The sequence below is a fragment of the Abrus precatorius genome, unplaced genomic scaffold, assembly GCF_003935025.1.
Source record: "Abrus precatorius isolate BTA unplaced genomic scaffold, Abrus_2018 Scaffold5, whole genome shotgun sequence".
Lineage (NCBI taxonomy): Eukaryota > Viridiplantae > Streptophyta > Magnoliopsida > Fabales > Fabaceae > Abrus > Abrus precatorius.
Genome location: NW_020874395.1, coordinates 1,772,815 through 1,797,980, shown reverse-complemented (window position 1 = coordinate 1,797,980; position 25,166 = coordinate 1,772,815). Strand labels below are relative to the sequence as shown.

The 25,166-nt window shown below is 26.3% G+C and overlaps 1 protein-coding gene across 1 annotated transcript; it reads right to left on the bottom strand.

The window, feature by feature from the left end:
• Positions 1-1,368: 1,368 nt before the first annotated feature.
• On the bottom strand, positions 1,369-5,286 carry LOC113867926 (plant cysteine oxidase 2). The gene is made up of 5 exons (XM_027503437.1): positions 5,035-5,286; positions 3,621-3,739; positions 3,366-3,528; positions 2,141-2,359; positions 1,369-1,801 (listed from the first exon to the last, which is right to left on the bottom strand). Exons 1-5 carry the CDS (start codon positions 5,255-5,257, stop codon positions 1,677-1,679), a joined length of 849 nt encoding a protein of 282 aa, XP_027359238.1. The 5' UTR covers positions 5,258-5,286; the 3' UTR covers positions 1,369-1,676.
• Positions 5,287-25,166: the final 19,880 nt, after the last annotated feature.

The window sequence follows — 25,166 nt, the reverse complement described above, 5'->3', positions numbered from 1 at the left end:
TGCCGTCACCATCATGCATGCATGCATGCATGCATGCAACTGCACTTTTGTATAACAGCAAGGAAACTCATTTGAACTATATAATATCAACCTTGCTGGTCCACCATATATATCCTTGCAAATTATCTTCATGTATTTAATTTCATTCACCAAAACATATTCTCAAAGAGATTACTGCGTTTAATTAACGGTACGTTTACTCTAATCTTTAGAGTTAAGTTTAAATAATTAATACTAGTAAGATTTTATTAGAAAAATATTTACTATGAATTTATATATTTCTCATGTAATAAACATTTAAATTTAAAGAAATTATATAATTAAAGGCTAAACAACTCGACAACTGCAGAATGTCACCAATTGCATGTACATGACCTCTATTTTTTCTGATTCTGTAATTCTGGTTTCATGGAGATAATATATATAGTTGCATTCTCTATTACACTAATCACGAAGATAACCACCCTACGCTTTGCATCGTGATTGTTTCCCCTAGTCTGCATTATTAATCCTTTAATAAACACATTGTATGATTAATATTGATTCCATTGAATGTAATATATCTTAATTTCACTGTTTGTGCACCAAAGCCACGAGATAGAAGCAAAGCATTGTTCATATAACTTCGTAACGTTGATTTGCTCGACAAAAAGCTGCACCAAAATAGTGACTCTTTCAAATATACGGAACAATACCAACCCAAAAGATTCATGAAAAACTGTCCATCTGAGAACGGAACCTGAAGGTTGTATTTCGTTCCCACATGCGATAATAAATGACGCATATATGATAGAGATGATATTAAAAATAATTTTTTATATTTTCAGAATATTAAAGCTATTTATTCTTTATTTAATACTTTCTTATAAAACATTTAAAATACATCGTAAATATTAAAGAAAAATATATCATTCCTTAAGCACGCTACATAACGTGGTTGGATTAACATCCAAACTCCAAGTAGACAATTGGATGAAATTAATCATAAGCCATATTGGGTATCATTAGCATATGACCCAATTTCTTTTTTCCAAAAGATATAGTAATAATTTTAATTTTATTAATTACACTGTATGTCAAACTTAACTTACACAGCTCGCAATTTTTTATAAAATATAATATTAAATATCAAACTTAAACACTTATATCACCTAATAACTTTTTAAATAACTTGACGGTTGAATTTATAAATCTAACATCCTATGAAAAGTTGCTATATATATAAATGTCTAAATTTCACAGCTAGTATCAAACAGATTTTAACTCTTTTATTAAATACAACAATTGTATCTTTAAATCATCGGAAAGTAAATTAAATGAAATAAACCACTAGCCTACAAAACGAGGTTTAATTTTTCAGAAGACTTGCTCATTGCATTGCACCTTCATTTCAAGTTCAGTTTCCAGTGCGGCACCCTCTTTGTCCTTTTCTGTTTCTTGGTATGTACACAAAAGAGCTATAAACTGAAAATAGCACCAAGTGCATGACAAGTGCCTCCTCATGTTCCATAAAGAAGAAAAACACTAAAAAAAAAAGGTACAAGAACACAGATTCGTTGTTTCTCTACTAGAAAAGATTGATAAAAAAAATTTCTATAAGGGTATTTGACAGCAGCAGCAACTGATCACAGGAACTGAAAGATGGTGTGAGTGTGTGTGTGATAGGATGAAGATTATTATGTCTCCACAATCTTTGGGCCATTGTACATTTTTCCATTTACTTCTAAATCTTCAAGTTCCTCCCTCTCTTGTAACCATTCATAAGCATTCCTTTCCTCTTCAGGTATGGATAGTCCATCCACTGAAATTTCAAAGGAAAAATTGCAATCCATTAGCTAATAGAAATCAGTATAATACAAGGTTTGAATAGTAAAAATTTAGTTTAGCATGCGTTTAGTTCAACTTAATAAAATAAATAAATCACTACTAGCATGTTTGATTCAGCTTAATTCTAGAAAAACAATAGCTTAATTTTCAAAAGTTCTCTCAGGAAGCTGAAAGAAATAAGTGATTATTTTTTCAAATAAGATGAACCAAACATGAGCTTGATTTTACTTACAGAGAAAAATTTTAAGAAAAGCGATTATTTCCTCCTAAATAGATAATAGTTTCCTAACATGGATTAGGGGTGCCAACATACCTGGAAAGTTGGAAAAGGGATAATTATGGTAGTATGTGCAGTGTCTACCCTCAGCATCAGAATATGGAGGACCAAGCACATCAAGAACTGCACATGCTGTCACTGCTGTGAAACAGTGCAAGTTGCCTCCATCCTCTGGATAAAGGATGGAGGGGTTGCAAGGAGCAGTGAAATCAGCATCAACCTTAACTTTGGCTAACCGCATTTCAGGAGCCTGGCCTGCATAATTACAATATGAATATTTTCTTTTTTCAGAGTAGCTGTGCTTGCAAAAACAATTTTAATTAAAAAGAGAATTACTATAATTAACCAAACCGTGCTAGCTCATCATTCTTTACAAAAAGAGAACTTTTTCCCTTTTAAATACTAATATAAGTGTCATTGTTCACATTTTCCATACAGAGAAATGATAACCACACTCTTTGATACACTACAATTATGTAAAATTCATGTGGAACTCAACGAATCATGTGGTTCCCACTTCATATTTAGTGAGTCATAAAATTCACTCAATAATAGTTTCAGGGTGTATTACTAGCATTTTTCTTTACGCATATAACAAAGAAGTTTAAAAATAGTCCCTAAATACAATAAATGCAAGTGATATTTTACTGAGCATCTTAAACTTGGCTACAACAAAGAAAACAAAGACGTGGCCATTGATTATATCCATCTATTCAAAAACCTAAAACGTGGCCTTGATGACAAATCCATGTTCACCAGGAATACATTCATGTGATTATATGACTTAAAAAGAAAGAACATGCTAGTTGGCAATGGCATTCCTTCTACATCTCCCCATTACAGAAACAATTCTTATTTAATCTGTCTTAAACATACAAGGGTATCAAACGTTAAATGACAGCATTTCTATATTTATGACTATTCTAAATATAACTTGTCATGTTTAATTGTCTACAGAACACTTCGAAGCATGAACATATATTTTTCTTCATTTTCAACAAATGTGTATGAGTCTGTCCGAGATCATAAATAAGAAATAGCAAATAGTATAACAAGGAAAGGTTATAAATCGGAAATGATTTTTGTACAACTTTGGGATACAACAGTAGTTTGCACCCCTTATTTTTGGGATGCATGTATACAAAAAAACATAAATATAAAATAAGTGAAAGATAGAAACAATTGTATACGGTATCACATACAGTATCAATTTTTAATCGTTCAAATAAAATAACAGGTTATAAAATAGGGAACTACTCACTCTCAGACGGTTTGATAATGGTGGGAGATTCAGGAGGCAAGTCAACGACCCAATCGTATGACTTGATGTGCATGGTTCCAAAGAGAAGCTTACTAAAAACCGTCATTCCGGGGTGATTGTGAAGAGGAATAACCCCAGAAGGTGGCAAACAAAATATTCCCATCTGCAAAATATGATAAAATAAGGTTAGTGACAACAAAAAAAACATCACTCACTCTCACACATCATGAAAGCAGTTGAGGTGATTTTAAATACCGAGAACTTTTCACACTCATATATGTGCAGGTATGTGATTATTGGCGTTCTTTGACTGGCATTTGTCCGGAAATACGGCATATCAGGTTTCAAACCAACGTCTTCCAGTTTTATTCCATCTGCACAAAGAGAAAAACAAGAGTTGCATTGCATGCTTTGCATGGCATATATATAAAACTCATGAAAACTGTTGACAATTGGTTAATAATTCTTGGCATAGCTGTACAGGAACGTGTGGTCCAGGCAACTGGTTAAGTGAGTGGTTTCCAAAGGAAAATTACACAAAAGTTCAGTATATATATTAATTAAGCTTCAAACATATAAAACCAGCTGAGAATAACATCCTTTGACATACCTATGTTTAACAACTCCCACTAAACAATGACTTGTTTTTTTGTCCTAGGCCTTCAGCCATAGAAAATGTGTTTGTTTTTCTGTTAACACAACGAATTCTAGACCATGTAAACCGTAAAGCAGAAATTAGTTGTTTCCTGATAAACGTAGTTTAGGCTTTATTTTGTTAAACCAAAAAACACATACTAAATAGTTTCCATTTTCCCTCTTTGATTACTCAAAAAAATTGCTGAAAACATTTACCATGCTATCAAGTCCATTGATTGGCTATCTCCTACCTAATTATACGCATTGCAAACAATTACAAATCAATAATCTAGCTCATTGGCCCCTAATTTATGGTTATTGTGAATCCAAATTATCCACATAAGATGTTAAATGGAAAGATGAGACAAAAAGGGTGAAGAGAGAGAGAGAGAAGCAAAGGACTTTCACTATGCTTGATGTCTTATTCATATTAGAACACGCGTTGACATCACATTGTGAACTAAATTTCAATGTAAAGATATCTCGTGGGGAACAAAAAGCACATAATAACAAGCATTCTTTTATTTGATAAACCTCAAAATATATAAAACACATGCATGCATGTTAAGACACAAAGACAACAAAATTTAGCATATGAAAGACCATAAACCACCCCACCGTCCAAACAATTTGCAAAGTGATATAAAGCATTAGAAATTGATACAATTTATGAAATTGAAGCAATACCAAAAAAAAATAAAAAATACACCTACATAAATTCATATTATTTAATTGACATGAGACATAAACTAAAGTACGAAACAAATAAAATATCCCACTTGATCCATCCAAAAACAAAGTCTATAACCAGACCAAATTATTATAATTCCAACTAAAAAGGAAAAATTCAACCCAATTCCCACATAGCCCGCAAGAATTTAGTCTACAACAAGATGAAAACCACACAAAAATCTTCATTAAAGATCAAAATTTAACACCCCAGTTGGGGGAAACCCACAATAACATCATCACACAACACAAAACACAATCAGAAACGAAAAATAAAAAATAAAAACAAAGACCCCGTACATACCTAGAACAGACCGAAGCTTCTCTATGTCCTGAGAGGGAGGAACAACCCCTGTTCCTCCAGAGGCAAAAACATCCTTGCAAGTCTCGAAGAGCTTTTGAACCGGCGGCGGCTTCTTCCTCTGACGCCGCCGGTTCTTCCTTGAGTTGCTGCTGGCAATGGTTTCTCTTGGCAATTCACAAAAGTCTCTTCCTTTTCTATCAGCCAAGGTCCTCTCAATACCCATTCAAAACCCACAAAGGCCTCAACTTTACACCCCAACTGAAAAATGCAGTGCAAAAACAACCCCAGAAACTCAAATTCAGCAAATGGGTATCCAAAAAACCACTCAAAAATGCAAATCAAAGGGACCCCAGAAAACAGCAGAATGATTGGAACAAGAACAGAGGAAACAGGGGAAGAGGGTACAAATAAAATAATAACACAAGGTAAATAGTAATTATTAATACTAATAATAACAATAATAATAATGAGATAGAGTTTTCATTGTACTTTTTTTTGCTTTTTGTTTTCCTTAGCTGGTTTTTAATGTTTGTGTAGAGTTTGAAGGGTAAAAGGTGCAGATGTGAAAAAAATGCAAATTGGCATAGAAAATTGTGATTGTGAAGCAGTGGTGGGTGAGGATTGTGGATTGAAATTGGTATAAAAGAGGTAGAAGAAGCAGTGGCAGGGTTAGTTGAGAGAGAAAAACAGTTGGTTTTGCAAGAGAATTCAGAAAACCAGGGGCCATGCTTGCCATTCCAGTGGGCTGTTTCAACAGCGGATTTTTTTTATATCTTAATTTATAACTTATACTATCGTTTAATATCATATGTTATTATTATTATTAATTATGAAATCAATATCTACATAGAACAAAGTATATTCCTCTTTTCTTATTTGGTGGTTTAGTCTACTGTTTCTTTTCTTTTCTTTATATATTTTTTTTGTTTTCTTTTTTCCTACATTCGCTCATGCTATTTTTATTTTCACGTGCCCCTAAGAATAAATTGGTCAAGCAAAATATGTGGGTTTCGTTTTGATTTTGAATTTTCTCTTTAATACAAGTGGGACACCTCAAAGATTAATTATTTATTTTGCTGGCACTACTCCTGCTTTTCGTTCTTATTATAATACTAATAATTTCATGATTAAAATTTAACACTTTACGTAATCTTATATATAACTACTTTCTATTTATTTCATATATTTTATATATAAAACAAAAAAAAAAACCTGAAAATATAGACAAACATTAAAGGTCAAATAAAAAGGATATTTTCCTAATATTAATCAATTAATATACGTGTTATGCTCCCTAGATCGTATCATGTGTTTAGAAACGCTCGCCTGAGCTCAGAAGGAAGGAAGTGTAGATATTGGACCGGATTCAGTGTAGTCCATGCAAAAATTGCATTATGAATTTAGGTAAAATTTTATATTTTTATTTAAGTTAAGCAAAAATATGTGTACTTAAGTAAAAATATAAAATAACATAATTGCATCGCGCAGTTACTGCACTGAATATAAATTCATAGATATTTTATGGTACTCAATAATTTATATGAAAATTATTAATAAATAAAGAATAAAAATATTATATTTGTATAACACTTTCATAAAATTTATCTACTTTATTTATAAGTTTATTATATTTGCTCGATATTTTAATATAAATTAATGAGGGTGGTGACAGAGAAATAAAAAAAATATAAATTCATAAAAATTATTATTAAATGACATTATTTATAAGTAAATAAATACGTGAGTAGTCTTTTATTTATTTATATAATATTATTATAAAGATTATGAATTTTAAATAAAATGATATTTACTTGAGTTGTACATTGTGAAATTATTTAAAAAAATATTAACTTCTTCTCATTCATTGAGATTAAATATGGATTTAAAAACTAATATGTCCTTAATTTTTCTTTAGTTACAATAAAATGATATATGTCGTTAATTTAACAAAACAATGGAAGGGATTGTCGTTATATTTTTAGTGACTTAAAATAATATTTTGATCAAACAAAACTTTGTAAAACGGAACGTCAAAAAAACCATACCATGCGTGATTCCTTGAACTTATCAAACTTTGCATACCAAATGTTTTATGTTTGCAACGATTTCGTGCACATTAAGGAAGGAGTTATCATTGACATTGTTTAATTCGTTCGAAGAGTTGTTTTAGGGAGTTTTAAAATATACAAAACGTTTCTACCCATTTCTCATAACTGCAGGGTTTTCTTGTAGTTTTATTCTTAAAATTTTGGATTAACTGCTTGCTTCATAAAAAAAAATAAAAATTATTTGATTATTTTTTAATAAATGTAATGGTATTCTTGTGATATTTATTTTATATTAATTATAATAATAATAATAATAATAAAATATTGAAATAATATTAAATTAAAAAATGTTTTTCAAGACCGGTTTTTACATATATATATATATATATATATATATATATATATATATAAAATTTTCGTATTACATTTCTTGTTACACTAATTTGCATAAATAAGCGTTTTTCTTTTAATTATTTTATTAAAGTTAAAGGGAAAAGTGAGACTGGCAGGCACAAAATATTGCTTTTCGATTTTCAAAAGAACACGTAAAAAATTATTTATTGTAAGATAAAGTTTTGTATAAATTAATACGTGAAACATATAACTTTTTCTGCCTATTAAATTTTGCTTTATTAAATTAGTAAAACAATATTCGTGGTAATACAGGTTCAATTATCAATTAATTAAAGAATTTTATATGGATATTAATAAATTAAATTTAAAAAAGTAAAATTTACTGTATATTTTATAATTAAGAAATTTTAATATCTTTTTTTCAATGTTATTTTCTAATTTTTAAATATTAAAATAATTATAATCATTCAATTAAAAAGAGTATACAATTTTATCTTAATTTTATAAGTAGTGTGACTAGTATTTTTAAAAAATTAATATATATTATATAAACAATTTATTTTAAAATATTTTTAAAGATATAAAATAAAAATTTATATATAATAATTTTAAAAATATAATATATTATCAATTTTATTGCGTCAATAATATTAAATATTATAGTTTTTAATAAAAATATAATTATATAAAAATGATTAGATGATTATTTTAAATTTGTGAACTTCTAACATTTTTTGAAAAGATAAAGATTTAACCATTAATCATTTAAATTCTACTATATTAAATTAAATTAAAAGATAAAATTTATAAATTTTAAAAATAAATTATAAAAACTTAAATTAATGAATAAACAAAGAGACACGGGACGTCAAAAGAATGAGCATCGATGGTTAAAAGCGCTTTCATTAAAAATAGTTTTTACAAATACTTTTCTTAAACATTTAAGAATAAAAGTTTGTAAGAGAGATATATTATCACTTGCCAAGCTATTGTGAATTATCATATATATTTTTTTTTAAAATATATTACTTGTCCGTTATAAGGAGAATGTCAATAATGTTAGAGAAATATTGATGTTATAAAATTTAAAAAGATAAACAGATTTACCAAATTTATTATGATTTGAGTACGTAAAAATTTTCAATTTAAAATATTAATTTTTAAAAGGGAAATTTTTCATAATTTAAGTATCATTACAAAAAAAAAAATTATATTCAATACTAAAATTATATAAAAATCAACAAAAATTAAATTAAAAATATCAAAGAGTCCAATCTGAGTCTTGAATTATGAATTAGTTGATTTTTTATAAAATTGACTTCAAACGTTGTTTTGTCCAAAATACTTCAAAATTTAGAGTTACTTGGATGATGGATCAACAGTACTTGTTCATACGTTTCTATTTTCTATCAGATATCATTAATTGGAAAACTTACTTGGATCAAGCAACGAAAATTCTTCACTCACCACTCTTTTGTCAACGTTTTATCATGTCTATTTATGATTTTTCAGAGAAATATTTTCATTTTTTAAAACAATTTATAAATTTAGATGTTTTTTATTTTTATTTTTGTTGGTCATGTATGATTTTTCTTCACGCTTTTTTTATGAATCATGTTTGAAAAAAAATGGTGTATATGAAATGTGTTAATCTTCTCTTAAAATAAATAAAGTAATTTTTCTCACAATCATTTTAATTTCACGAGTCATAACCATTTAACATGGAAAGAAAATCATTAAACAATGAATTCAAACTTGTATACAATTTGATTCATATATTTTAAATGATTTCAATTTTTTTATATAAACCTTTAAGGACTAAATTTTATAATATGTTTGGAGTAGTTATATGTTTTCAATTTTTTTATTCTTAAATGCAACATTTAAACAAAATATGTTCCACTAAAATATGATTAAATTATTTTTTAACTCATTTTAAAAATTAGCTTAATTCAGTTTTTAAAGTTAAAAAAGATTTTATATTTTTATTTTTGATTGTATATATAATCAATATTATTCTTATTTTATTTTTATTTTCTTAATAAAAGGGGCTAAACGCCCAAACACAAGAGCTAAGGATCACACTTTCGTGTCCAAACATCACAAGCATCTAGACAAAGAAAGGAGAAAAGAGAAGCAAGAGGTGTATCAAAACATTCGATTGGAATACATCCATCCACTCTAAGCTTAGCAAGCCAATTAGCACATTGATTGGCTTCTCTACAAATGTAACCAAACCTAACAAATATAATTTGTTTTAACAACTCTCTAATATTAGACAATAAGGCAGCAAAAGGATGAGAGTTAAGTTGAACATTCAGAATAAGGAATAAATCCTCTTTAGAGTCTCCTTCAATCCAAATACTCTGAAAACATTTATGAAACTTGATACCCCAAAACATAGCCCAAAGTTCAGTAACTAAAGGAGAACAAAGAGAGCAGCCAAAGAAACCAACAATAAAATTACTGCTATCATCCCTAATGAGACCACCACATCCTGCAGCCTAATGGTGATATAGGACTGAGCCATCCACATTAAGCTTGTAATAACCAAGGCTGGGAGGGATCCACCAGACACGAATCTACTGACCAAGCAAACCAAAACCAGACTTGTTACTAGTTTTGAACACACAATTAAAATAATTCATATCACAAATTATTTGCTAAACTAGAGAATTAGGCAAAACAAAAACCCGCGAAAAAAACAAATTTATTTCTATCTAACCAAATGTATCAGATCACATAACCAAAGATCCTTCAATTAGGAACAACAAAATGAGAATGATTAGCTAGATTCTAATTAAGCCAATTATACAGGCTACTACTAAAAAAATTAGCTCAATGTTCAAGAAGAATAAAATGTTCCCAGACTTGTCTTGCATAAAAACAATCTCGAAGGACATGAATGATGGATTCTGATTCCTCACCACACCTAGGACAAATAGGAGAAGTAGTCATTCTTCTTTCATATCTCTCCTAATTGTTAATCAATCTGTCATGGCCTATTTTTCATAAAAATAAATTGACTTTAGGAGGACCCTTCTACCCCCCAAATTAACTTAAAAATATCAGAACAAGGTTCAAGCTTAAGGGATATATCGGATAAGAGATCATAAGCATAACTTAAGTGAGAAAATGTCATTATTGGATAGATTCCAAAAAAATAGATCCTTACCCTTAGATCTGGATAGGGGGTTAATACAACTTATTAAGATACATAGCTGCTCAAGTAGGCAGCCTTTAATTTTATCCTACTGCCAAGACCCATGGGTAGAAAAGAAGGCCACAGGTGTGTCTAAATCTATAGCAGAAATAAGGAATAGAGAGTAAGTAGAAAGCAGTTTAAAATTTAGAATCCATATATCAATGCAGAACTTAATAGTTGAGTCATCCCCTAGTTTTCAGCCCAGGCCCTGGGAGAAAATAGGCCAAACATATACCATAAATTTCCAAAGATGGGAAGCCTTTTTATGGTCACTTATACAGGGTTTTTACCAAGCATAAACCTATACTTATTCTTAATAATTTTAGCCAAGGGATTATTAGGAGAATTAATTAGTCTCTAGCATAGTTTTAAAAAATAGGCTTTATTGAGGGTTCTAATATCCTTAAAACCCAAACCTCCTTCCTTTTTAGGTTTGCAAATTTTAATCCAGCCTATCAAGTGATATTTTTTCCCTCCCAGAGATCCCCAAATAAAGTCTCTACAAATTCTATTAATCTCATCACAAACTAAAACAAGAAGGATAAGAGATTGTATAGTATAAGCAAGGATACTCATAAAATAAAATTGGGCAAAGGTAACCCTACTAGCCATGGAAAGGGAGTTCATTTTCCAGAGGGATGCCCAGGTAACTACCAAATTGAGCAAAAACCTTAATATTCAAATGATTACTAATAACATGAAAAAGAATAGGATCAACATTCTTGGAGAAAAAAATAGATTTATTAAAATTGATCTTTAAATCAGAGGCAGAACAAGAAGTAGATAAAGTATCTTTAATAACTCTAACATGATGTATATCAACTTTAGCAACCAATACAATATCATCAGCAAAAAATAAGTGGGATAAAAAAAGGGATAGAATTACTAAAAGGGAAAAGAATCCAATCATTGTTGAAGACTCTATCTTGGATTATGTGAGCAAGTTTTTTCAAATAGAGAACAAAAAGATATGGTGAAAGAGAATCACCCTGTCTAATTCTCTTATTAGGAGCAAAAGCCTTAGTAAGGTTATTATTTCAGTTAATATACATACTAGAGGATGAAATACATTTAAAAATTAAATTAGAAAGGCTAGGATCTATATCAGCTTTAAGAAAGGTATCTAAAATAAAGGTCCATCTAAGTTTATCATGGACTTTTTCTAAATCTAACTTGATAATCATATAAGCAAATTTATAATGAAGATTCTTATAAGAATGGACAAGTTCTTAAAGAATAAGAGAGTTATCTATTCCCTGCATTCCAAGGACAAAACTGGTCTAATTTTCTGAGATTAAGAGGGGTAAAGAATCCTTAATTCTATTGGCTATAAGTTTGGTAACAATCTTATAGCTAACATTACGAAGAAAAATAGGTCAAAAATAATTAACATACTCAGGATTACTTGATTTAGGAATTAGAGAGATAGTTGTATTGTTAACATCAACAATAATTTTATGATTATTAAATACTTCTAATACAAATTTATAAATAAAAGGGAAGAGATAATTCTATTGATTTTTAAAAAAGAGAGCATAAAGCCCATCTGGGTCAAGAGATCTAAAGTTCCCTATATTGAATAATGCAGATTTTACTTCTTGGATGCTAACAACAACCTGCATCCTCTTCCTATTTAAATCCCTATGTGGAGGAAAGGATGAAGAGGTATGAAGAAAGGATTGAGCAGGGTTAGGATCATGATAAAGTCTTTGTTATGTTGTTACTATTATTGTTTCTGCATTAACTACTAACTATCATTTTATAATTGCACTTATCAAACATCATTGATTCACTAGTTATCTTATCATGTTTGATTGTTATGGAGTTGTTACTATTACTACTACAATTGTATTATTGTTATTACTTCAATTTACTTTTATCATTGTGACAACAATCATCATTATTATTATTATCACTATTATTTTTGTTGGTTTTATCTATGACTATTAATTTTTATTTTTATTAATGTTACCATCATTATCTACTATTAAAATCATAATCACTATTATATTATTGATATTATTTTTATTATTAATGTCATCATAACTCCTATTACCATTATTACTATATCATTATTAATGCTACCACAATCACTATTTTCTATATTTCTTTGAATTATCTAACTACTAATTACTCTTATTAATACTATCACTATTAACTACTATTTTTATTGACACGACCTTCATTAATTATTGTTGCCATTGTCATCAACACTAACACAACAATCGCCACCATTTTATTACTATTACTCTCACCATTGTAATAACAATGGTTATTACTACCATTAATTAGTATCATATAATTGCAACTATATGATTACAAGTTTACAATTATTAATTACTACTTTATTATTTTTTAATTTTTACTTTAACTATTTATTATTATTATTATTATTATTACTACTACTACTACTATTACTATCACTACAACCATTATTGTCACTAACTATCATTGTGGTCATTGTTAATGTTTAAATAATTATTATTTTACTATTGTCATTACTATTACAACCACGGCTATTAAGAGTGTCCACTCTCATCATCATTTTAATTATTTACTTACATTGTTATTGTTAATGACTATATTGCTTTTAACAAATAAATTTAAATATATAATAAGTTATTTATATGCAATATATTTAAAATAGAAAAAATTAATACCAAAACTATAAAACTAAAAGTCAATTTTAATTTTTTTAAAAAGTGAAACTTAAAACTAAAATGACCTTCTGCTGTTTATTCTTGTTCATTAGTTATGATATTTTTTTATAATTTTTTCGATTGCAAGTTTGTTATTAAAGAATTATCGTATTTCCTTTTAGCGTTTCTTCCGATCCATTGGTCAATTGATATCTCAAGATTAATTTAGTGACTTTCTAAATCTCGAGAGATTAAAAAAAATCCAGAGAAATGATAAGAACATATATTTTTGATATATTTTTATATGAATTTATAAAATATACAATAGACATGATATTTATCAACATGAATGGTACTTGAAAAAAGTATAACTTACATTATTTAATTAATTTCATTAATAAATGATAAGATGTTAGATTTTTTTTTTTCTAAAAAGAGAAATACAAGTATGATGTTTTGGTTTTATAGTACCTTAAATTGAAAACAAAAGTTGTTTGCTATTTCACTAATGCGGGAGTGTAACTTAAATAATTTATTTATTTAGTGTATCGTTCATTAAACGTAATGGTTCTTTTCTTCCTTCATCCCTTGCACTAAGTCAATAGCTGGCTCTTCACACTTTGGCGAAAATATGAAAATGTATATTGAAAATATGCAAAAGATGGCGTATACGCTTAAATAATAATAATAATAATTTACTAATTAGAAATTAATATTTTTTTTGGTAGAATAAATAATGCTAACCTAAGTATAGCTAGGAGAAATCTTATTAAAAGTTTAGACAATTTAATTTAAAAATTTACATCTGTAAAATTTACACTTCTTTTCAATTTATTTTTTCATTGAAGACGACATATTTTTTGCACAGGAGTGAGACATGAACCTAACTTTAACCCCACGTATCAGACTATCAGGTATGAATCGCAATAAATATCAATATGCATGGACAGACATAGTTATTTTATTCAAATTGTCTTTTTAATTATGTTATTACTTGCAACCATAGCTTGAATAATCAATGAATAAACTCATAAGTAGCCAGAAGAAATCTATTAATCGTTCTCAAATAGTGCTGAATGTGAAATAAATCAGATTTAGATTACTTTCTCAACCAGTTTTTATAAATTAAAATTAATTTGTTTTCTTTTAGTTATTTCAAAATAATTTTATTTATTTTTTCTAAAATTTAAAATATATAGTTTAGTTAATAAAAATATTATTATAGTATTTTATAAGTATTGATCTAAAAATTTACCTAAATTCCATTGCAAGCATATTTTTATCAATCAAGTATTCTCACAAGATATATTAACTATTAAGAATCCATGTCCATTATTAACCTATGACAACCATTTAAAATAGGCTTAAGGAAGTGTACAATGATCCCTGCCAACTTGTACGTCCAAAAGTTGGTGAAAAAGAATAAATGTTGATGTGATTAAAAATAGTCTTCACGATTGAAATAAAAAAGAAGAAGTTAAAGTATCTATAAATTATACAGATATAAACATTTTAATCATTTATAATTTAAAAAAATATTTAATATTTTTTCAAAATTTACATAAGAGTAAATAAAAAAATTTATAAACTAAACTGATTATTTTAATTATAAAAGTATTATTGTTGCAAAAGGAGTTAAAGGAAGTATAACACATTTTTTGCACTGGGATTTTTCTTTAAAATATTATAGAACCGACACATGACACACACATCGAAGCCAAATATTACTGCAAAATATTGTCAAAAACGACACATCGATGCCGAATATTACAAAGGCTGCGACAAAACAACACACAGTTTTGGTTCAAATCCACGGCCTTCCTTTTCCTTAGTTATTAGTACAGTACAATGTATAAATTAGATACTTTTATTAATGTATATGTCACAATGTATTATATTAGTATATTTAAAATTAATAAATAACATTTTCACTAAATTTATACTATTTAATATTATTGATTTATTAAAATAATTTTATTATAATTAAGTTTTTATTACATTATTAAGTACACATTAAAAAAATATATGTTTTAATATAACTTATTTTTGTATTTAAAAAGTTATTTAGTTAAGGGATTATACATCTAATTATTAGTATATATCTTTTTTTTAATGATGAAGAATATTATTTTTATTGTAAAATTAATTATAAAAAATTAATAAACCAAAAATTTAATTAAAAATAGACATCTAACTCAATTAAAAAAAATTTAAATCTAAGTTATAAAATATAAAGAATATGTAATTACATAATTAAAATTGTTATTATACATATATAAATACAAATTTAAGATAGAAATAGCATTACAATACTTATACCTAAACCTATAATTTTAACTAATAATTATTTTTATTTAACTTTACTTAAATCTATTTATATTTTTAATTGTATATCTTAGTTTAGGTGTATTTTTTTTTAATTTAACATTTTTTATTCAAATGAAATCTGTCTTTTCAAAATTTCATGCAACAATTAGAAAAAATACATATTGTTGATGTATACAAGTTCACAAATAAAAATATATACAATAATTAAACAATATTTTAAAATATCTTATTATATTTTATATAATTTATTTAAAATTTTAAAAATATTTTTATTAAATTATATAAATTAATAATACATCACATATTTATTGTATTTTTATTTAAATAATTTAATAACTGAAAAATTAATGCCAATGAGAAAAAAATAAAAGCATAAAAACTTAAAAATATAAAAAATTATTTATTCAAATATTGCGAAATCTGTAATTACAAATTTACAAATACTGCTACTATATATGAAGAGGAGAACACAGCTTTGGTTCAAATCCAGGGTTGAAACGGCAATTAATTGGAATCTGATTTATTGACTTAAATATTTAGTGTATTAATTCTTTAAAAGATTATTATTTTTTGGCTTTTAATAGTTTAAAATTTAATATTATTTATAAACATTTTAATTTTATGTTTTTTAAAATGCTCATTAATAAAATTAAATATTGTGAATATAAAAAAAAGCTAACTATTAGAAGAAATTTTAGTTTAATTATATGGTCATTCTCAATTAAAATTTTGAAAAAGAATTACTGTACTTTATTAAAATCTTACATAGTGTTAAGTAAACATTACAAATGTACTTTGCCACATTAATTAATTGATTTACCAAAATAATATATTTTAACTGCATAACTTCACATAATCAACCAATTTTAATATAATTTTTATATAATTTGTTTCAAAAAACTAATTATATTTTTAAATTATTTATTTGCACAGTGTGATTTTAATATTTTTACTTTTTTGAGTTAACTAGTTTTTTTTAAATTAAGCAAATTTTATCTTCATATTTATCTGCTTAAAACTTTAAAGTTTTTATTTTTTTACTTATAAATTGAATTAATTAAAATATATTTATTTAAATTTTTCAACTAAAAAACTTTTATCTTATATCTTATAAAATTTTTTGAATTTTAAGAAATGGTCACTCATGTTTTCTAAACTTTTAAAATAATTTTATATTTCAAATATAACAAAAATCCTTAAATAGATATATGAAAAAAATAATTTAAGTATTTTAAAAATAAAAAAATTAATTAGTTTTGAAAAAAAAAACCATGTACACTGTCTAAATTAAAAAAAATAAAAAATCAAAAGTATAATTAAACTTTTTTATAGTATATAATATGTATCAAATAATACTTTTGTTATTTAAAATTACTTACTATATTTATTTATTTTCATAATTTAAAATTTATTTTAATTTAATATAAATATTAAAAAATGAACTCTTCATTAATATGCTTTTTACAGGATGATTTACAATATATAGTTGAAGTAAAAATATAATTTGAAAGTTGTAAACGAATTGATAAATACATAATTTTATAGTTATTAGTGCATCATTGTGCACAAATATACCAGGGAAAGGGATCCATTTTTTCAATTATCATTCATCACTCCCAACTGTGTGAATAGACTCATAAAAGTTAGAATATTTCTATCCTTATCCATTCATTTCACATATACACTTACACCTAACATAGAGTATAAATTTAAAATTTGACTTTTTTCACTTAAATAAAGATTTTTTAAAAAATTAATTACTAAAAAATAAATAAAAAAACTCATAGCATTGTCTATTCAGTGGAGTGATATTTATTTTTAAAACAAATTAAAGTTCCCACTGCAAGAATAATACTCATTTTCTTATATTAAGTAATATATATATTTTTTTAAATTCAATTCAGTTTGGAAAAGTTTAGATATTGCAAGCATAGGCAGGAACGGTATCACCCTTTAATGAAATTATAATTTAAATGATAGAAAAATAATTTATGTATAGCTCTTGTAGTAGATAATTTTAATTTTTTTAAAATGAGCATCATTCTTTTAGTGAACAAAATTAGTTAATGTAATATATATATATATATATATATATATATATATATATATATATATATTAAGATTGCTATTATTGTAAAATTTAATCAAAACACAATTTTAAATTAGTTTATTTTTATTTATTATTAATTCTTTAACATAAATTGAATTGAACATACACTAATATTAAACAATATCTGGTACAACATTTTCTATTCATTTATTTGTTTATTTATTTATTTTATAAATTATCATTTTTATCTTTAATTTTATAAATTCACTAAAATATAATATTAATAATTTTATAATGTATTTCTTTAATTTAATTTAAATATTTATTAATATTATAAAATGAAAATTTATTAATTTTATAAATAATTCTATAAAATATTATTAATTTATTAAAAATTTTAATTTGATAACATTCGTGTAATTAAAAATTTCATTAACATATAATTATTTTCTTCCAATAAATGGTTAAGAATATTCATTCTTTGCTTGCTTGTAATTAGCAATTAATACTGACAAGGCATCCATAAATTTTTATCAAAAAGTAAAAAAGTTTATAAACATGAGCTTAGAATTATTAGCATGTTTAAATTTTCATTATAAAATTTATATTTATAATTTTTAATAATTTTCTGGCACACACTATATATGTGAATATAATAAAAAGTGGTTATTTCATAAAGATGCACAAACTAACTGAATCATGACATGTTGGTAAATGGATGTCGTGGGGATGGGCAACATAGATATCTGTGGCAGAGACTAATTATAGGTATAAATTAATAATAATATTTTTGAGATGTTAATAAATACAAAATAAAAAAAAACTTATTATATTTTAAAGAATTGATGCTCAATAATTAAAATTTCAGTAATATTATTTATTTTAAAATAATCAAAAAGTTATTTTTATTTTTATTTAATCTCCAAAATATTATTGATTTGATGCAACTTGTTCCAAAATTATGTAGGTGCCAAATATAGGCATGTTGGGAAAAGTGGGTGGCAGTTATGGGTTGATGAGATGGGCAATGTTAAGTGTTGGGTGCCGATTAGGCTAAGGGGCTAGACCAAGTTGGATAACTCCACACCTTTCTAGAAGTCACATCATGTCACATTCTCTTCTTTTCTATATCAAAGTATCTAAATGCTAATTTTGTAAAAATATTTATAACACATTAAAAGTAAAAATAATTTATTATAAATATAATTATATTTTTATAATTTTTTGTCTATTATATTTAACTAATAAAGTTTATTGATTGATAAAACTTACATTTTATATTTAAATATTTTTTATTTTTATAAAAAAATATACAGATTTATAATTATCTTACATTATAATATCATTAAACAAATATGACATAATTAATGAATTTTTGACATGTAAAGAAATTTAATATATATTTTAATTTTTGTATTTATATATAATATTTTTATATTTTAATTCATATGTATATCATATAATTTTTTAATCATTTTTATATAACTTTTTAAAATTAATTTTTCTTTAAAAAATAAAGGATACCTATAATATAAATAAAAAAATAAAACTAAAAACAGCTTTTATATAAACTTTCATAGTTACTAAAATCAATCCCTTTACTTCTTATATAATAGTCATTGTTATTATTAACTTCAATTATTTTATCATCGGAATTCTTTTTTTCCATACTTATAAGTAGTAAAAAACAATACAAAACTCAAAATTATAGATTTCAGAATATAAGTATTATTATAATTTTGAGGGTTAATTGTTCTTTATTTTTCATTTTAATTTATATAAAAATTTAATTTTGTAACTGTTTATATATAATTTTTTAATTATTCAATTATTTAAATCAATATTTTTATTTAAAATTAATAAAATTATAATAAAAGTGTGATATAGTAGTAATTTATATAAATTAATTATTGTACTAAATATGAATGAGAATTGCTTAATCCCATATTTTTACTTTAACTTTAGCCTGTTTTCTTCCTTACTTAGTAAAAAAAAACTTGTTCTTAAAAAAAAGTAATCATAAGTTTTTAAAAAAATTTAATTAATTTTTTTAGTTGCATGAGTTCAGTAAAAAAGGTTGAAAAAAAAGGTGAAAGATAAAACTTCTCACACCAACTTTTAATATTTTCTTTATTTATTAACCTTTTTTTTAACGTTAGCAGAGGCTATATATAACTCATGCCCAAGGTACCATAATTAGCACAAAACATGAGAAGGATCCTGAATCATGAAAATGGCTTATTTGGCTCCCATATGGACAGGAACTGGTCCCTTTGACAGCAAACAAAGATGCTTTGTTTAAGCACTTGAAAAATATAAACTCTTCTTTCAAAGCCCTTGAAAGGATATCTTGAATCATGCACATATTATTGTCTTCTTATGCTTCTATTCAATTCCCACACCAAATAAGATACAAAACCTTTTGCAGAGAGATGCCTAGCTAGCTTTAGCACTAATTAACTAATATGTGGAAGAAAGTGATTGGCTTTTATTAAATATGGGATATCCCTCAGCTCTAAGTTACATGTTTATGCCTGTTTTAAGGAGACATTGACAATGTATCCTTGCAAATATTTAGTATTTTAATTCAAAGATTCGATTCTGTCCACGATTTGGTTATTGGACTGTATATGTTGATTGTAGCTTGCAGCTGGTTATCAAATCCTAGGACATATTTTAATCAGTTGTTTTTTGTGATCTTTTTTTATTTAATTAGGATACGACTTATAAATATTAGGTTGGATTTTGATTTATCTTATGTGATATGAATTTAGTATACATAAATATTTTAAAGAATAGGATTTAATTTTAATATACTGTCATGTAGTGATTATCAATTGAAAATCATCTATATGATCTTTGAAATAATTATTATAAAATTTAAGAATTTTTTATTACATAACAATTTTTATCAAATGATATTATTCTAATATAATAAATATGTTCTTAAAGTATTTTTTAAAAAAAACCGATATTATCAAGTTGATAATCTGAATGGAACCAACCCATTCTTTATCGAATTGATTTGATTTAACATTTTGATATTTTGTAATTTGAAGCAAATAAAACCAAATGATTTGAATTGTTTTTTCATTGAAAATCAAACACAATCATGTACTTATCTACCAAGTTGGTGAATCACCTGTGCCTCACATGATTCAACTACAGCAATACCACATGCATTTTTTTTCTTTATTATTACTCTATCGAAACATTACTTTACTTAAATATTAGAATCCACTTGAAGCAATAAGAGAGGACCGTTTGAAAAAGAGTCCAACTCGATTTTGGAGTCTGAATCGATCAAAACCTATCCCTATTATTTCAATTAAAAAGAGCCGCAAACATCGATTTTTTTCTCAGTTGAATTTTGAATCTCTATATCCTTAGTCCTCACATCGATAACAAACACACATATATATATATATAGAGGCCTCATTTTCCTTCGCTAAATAACAGAGGCAAAGTAAAAGGTATACAGGAACAGATGGTGTCCCAACATTGGTTTAGAGTTGTTTAATTCATATTATGCATGTTGTTGGAAATATTTAATGGAAAGAAATCAGCACTATGAAACGAATACAACAAAGAATAATTAAATCGTGCAAAGCACTAAGTTGAAGTTGACTTATATCATTTATGTTGCTTAAATAAATATTAACTCATTAATATCTATGCCCACCATGTAGAGCACAACTCAACCATCTAATTAATAGGCATAAACAATTATTACCGAGGAAATGCACACTTTTTATAATAATATAAGGTAGAGGTTAATATTTTCTTTGATTATTATAAGAAATAAATAATAGATTCAAGATAAATTAATTGTTAAATTTTTTTTATACCATTCTTTTATTAATATCATTAAATATATAAATTACTAACTACATTATTTAATATCATAGGTATTTTTAGAATAAAATTTATATTTATAAAAAAATAACATATTTAATTGTTTTTCTATTTTCTGATAATTTAATCTCTTGTTTCTTATAAAAAAAGATTAAAAGGAGTGTAAGGTAATTTACTTAGACTTATATCGACATCCTAGCTCTTTCTTTTATATTAGATTTAATTTTTTTTTTCAACTTAATAAGCATTCGTTTTTATATTATTACACTTTTGGTACTTTCTGGCGCTTTTGGACCCAAGTTCCAGTTTTGGTCTCTTTTGGTCCCCTTTTGCTTACCGGCAAAGGAAGACGTGCGAAACTCGTCTTAGGCCACTGAAACTCATTGAATATCACTCCTAGGACTCAAAGGAAGGCTTTCTCACCACCTTCTCCCCTTTTGGCACTTTTTGGCGCTTTTGGACCCAAGTTCCAGTTTTGGTTTCTTTTGGTCCCCTTTTGCTTACCAGCAAAGGGAGACGTGCGAAACTCGTCTCAGGCCACTGAAACTCCTTGAATATCACTCCTAGGACTCAAAGGAAGACTTTCTCACCACCTTCTCCGCTTTTGGCACTTTCTGTCGCTTTTGGACCCAAGTTCTAGTTTTGGTCTCTTTTGGTTACATAGATGGTAATCATAGGTCATATTTATGATCACAAGAATATCAGAATTTTCAATGGTTATGAGAAGCTCGCACATGCAAACTATACATCACCTGCACCCCAATATTATATGATCATTAACATGTCACTTAATGAAGTATGTGTTCTATTTATTATTATTATTTTATTAGTACAAATACTAAAACAATTTTTATACTAGGTTTCTTAGAAAATGTATACTTTTCATAAATACTAATACATGGCTCAAGAGAGTCTATAGTAATACACATTTTTTTTTTATAGGCAAAACAAATCTTATTAAAAAGAGTTCAAGGGAAACTCAAAACCCGTATACACAAAAAATTACTTACTCAGAGAAATAAAAAGCAAAAATATACTTATGCAAAATTAAGATAGATGCAATTTCGTGGGTTCAGATACCAATCAGCTAACATAATAGCTTCTCCCTTACTAACAAGTGATAACCATTTCCAGGATCTCAGAATAATAGAATCTAAGACTTCCCTCTCATCCAAAACACCATTGGAAAATATAATTCTATTTCTATGCAATCACAAAGACCACACTGTACTTACCCAAATAATTAATAAGCATATTCCTTCTCTTTTACTACAGCCAACATCAACCCATGAAAGCAAGTGAGTCGATAAATCTAAAGGCAAAACCAGTGAGAATCCAAGCCAACGCGCAGTAAAGTACCAGATTTGAGATGAAACTGAGCACGTTAAAAATAAATGAGTTGGAAGTTCCTCCAAACCATGACAGAAACAACAAGTTATATCATCAATTTGAACACTACGATCAATCAGTAAACCTTTACAAGGAAGTGCATTCAACAACAATTGTCAAGAAAAAACCAGACACTTAAGAGGACCTTCCCTCTCTATAGCCTTTGCAAGGCATCTGCCGTACACTGATCTACACTATTAGGACCACCAAAAAGTTCAAATAGCCATGAATACGCAGATTGCACTCAATAACAACCTGAAGAATCTGCCATCCATACCCATTTATCTTCTTGTAGTAACTTAATATAAACTCCATCCACAAGCTCCAACAAAAGATTAAAACTCGAGATCTCATGTTGAAAGAGTCCTCTTCGCCAACTAACATTCCAAACCCATCTAGTGCCATTATGAAAACCATTATCCAATACACGTGATTCAGCATTTCTCGCAACTGCAAATAATCGTGGAAATGCTTCACACAATCGCACCCCTCCTACCCACTTATCTCTCCAAAAAAGAGTGTGTAAACCTGCATAAAGAAAAAGTTAAGGTTAATATATGATTTATGACAAATCATATAGTTTGATTTTTTTAAAGATTAGAAGAGAGCGCTTTAGATAAATTAATTTTAGGAACTTCTTCTCTTTCTCTACTTTAAATCTCAAGACCCAGTAACACTATTAGAGACATCTTACATTAAAAACCTACTAGAGTTTTTTATGTAGAGTCACTTTTTCCTTACTCTACGTAAATTCGTGTTGGACTTTTTCGCCTTCGATCTTGCAATCCACAATATTAGTGTACATGCTAAAATATTTTATTAAAAAAGTTAAATAAAAACGTAAATGGTTTATCAAAAATTAAAATCCTTTATTTTAATAAAACTAATCTTAAAAAGCAAAAGATGTCAATTAACATTTGCATGAGACTCCCAAGTGTTTTTTTTTTGCAGTGGCCCACAAGTTCTAGGGGTTTTTTGAAGAGAAAAAAACAAAGGCTTGAAACGTATCAACGATATAGATTGAGGTCTAGGCCCAAACAATATTTAGGAGTCCATGAACCTTTCAGATTGGTTTGCCACTATATAATTAATACAGACCCACAACATTACTTTATTATTAATTAATGCTCAACTATATCTTTTATTTTAGAGTAAAACGTAGTTTTAAAGTATATTAATTTATTTTTTAAACTTAAATTTTTAAAATTTTGTAACTTCAGCTTATGGAGACATGTGGGAAAGTAGGGAATGAGAAGAAGGAAAACCGAGACAAGGATTGAGGATAGAGACGGGACAAAAGTTAAGAAACCAAACATGAAGCGATTTTATGATTTTATGACGATGTAACGATGTTCTAATATGTTTGATCGTCTATATAGTATAGATGTGTGCTTTTTTAAGCAAACTGAGAGTAGCTTATAGATTGAAATGGTACATGGATGTAATATTAATTAATATCTAAACATGTACTTTAATTATAATGAAAACATAGGTATAATAATATAAAATTTTGTTAACCTCAGTTTTTAATAATGAATTTAAGCATCTATAAATATTTTTTTTTTATAAAAAATACATAGTTATTATATTAAAGATAAAAATATAATAAATATTTTTTAATAAAATTTTACTATTATTAATTACTTATATTAACATTGATATTAACAAAATTCAATAATATAATCTAATTATTATATTAAACTCGATTCAAACGTGCAATTAATGATAATACAAATTATAACAATGTCTTTTGCAAAGACCACTAATTGAAATGTCATGACCAAGGTAAAATGACCTTGAACATGTGTTTGAAAAGGAGATTTTATGGAGAAAGTATAATTTTTGCAAAGATTTTAATAAAATGTTAAATATATTTTTTAATTAGATAAATTACACTTATACTCTTTTAACATTGATGAAAGTTTATTTGATATCTGTTTTATTTCACACAAAATACTTATAAATTATATAACAATATAAAATTGTATAAATTTTTTATTAACACAAATATTTCTTTATTTTTGTATGTATATAGAAATAAAAGGAGGTTAAAATAGTATCATAATAGAAAAAATACTAAATAAAATTTCGTTAACCAGAGAGTGTGAATATTATTTATTATTTTATTTGTGTACTAGTTTTCTTTAAGATAAAATAAATGAAGGAAGTATTAAAATAAATTGAGTATAAATTTTATTATTATATTAATAGCTTTCTAAATTGAGTATGGCTGTTGGCTCCCTCGCAAATGGAATGATCCAAAA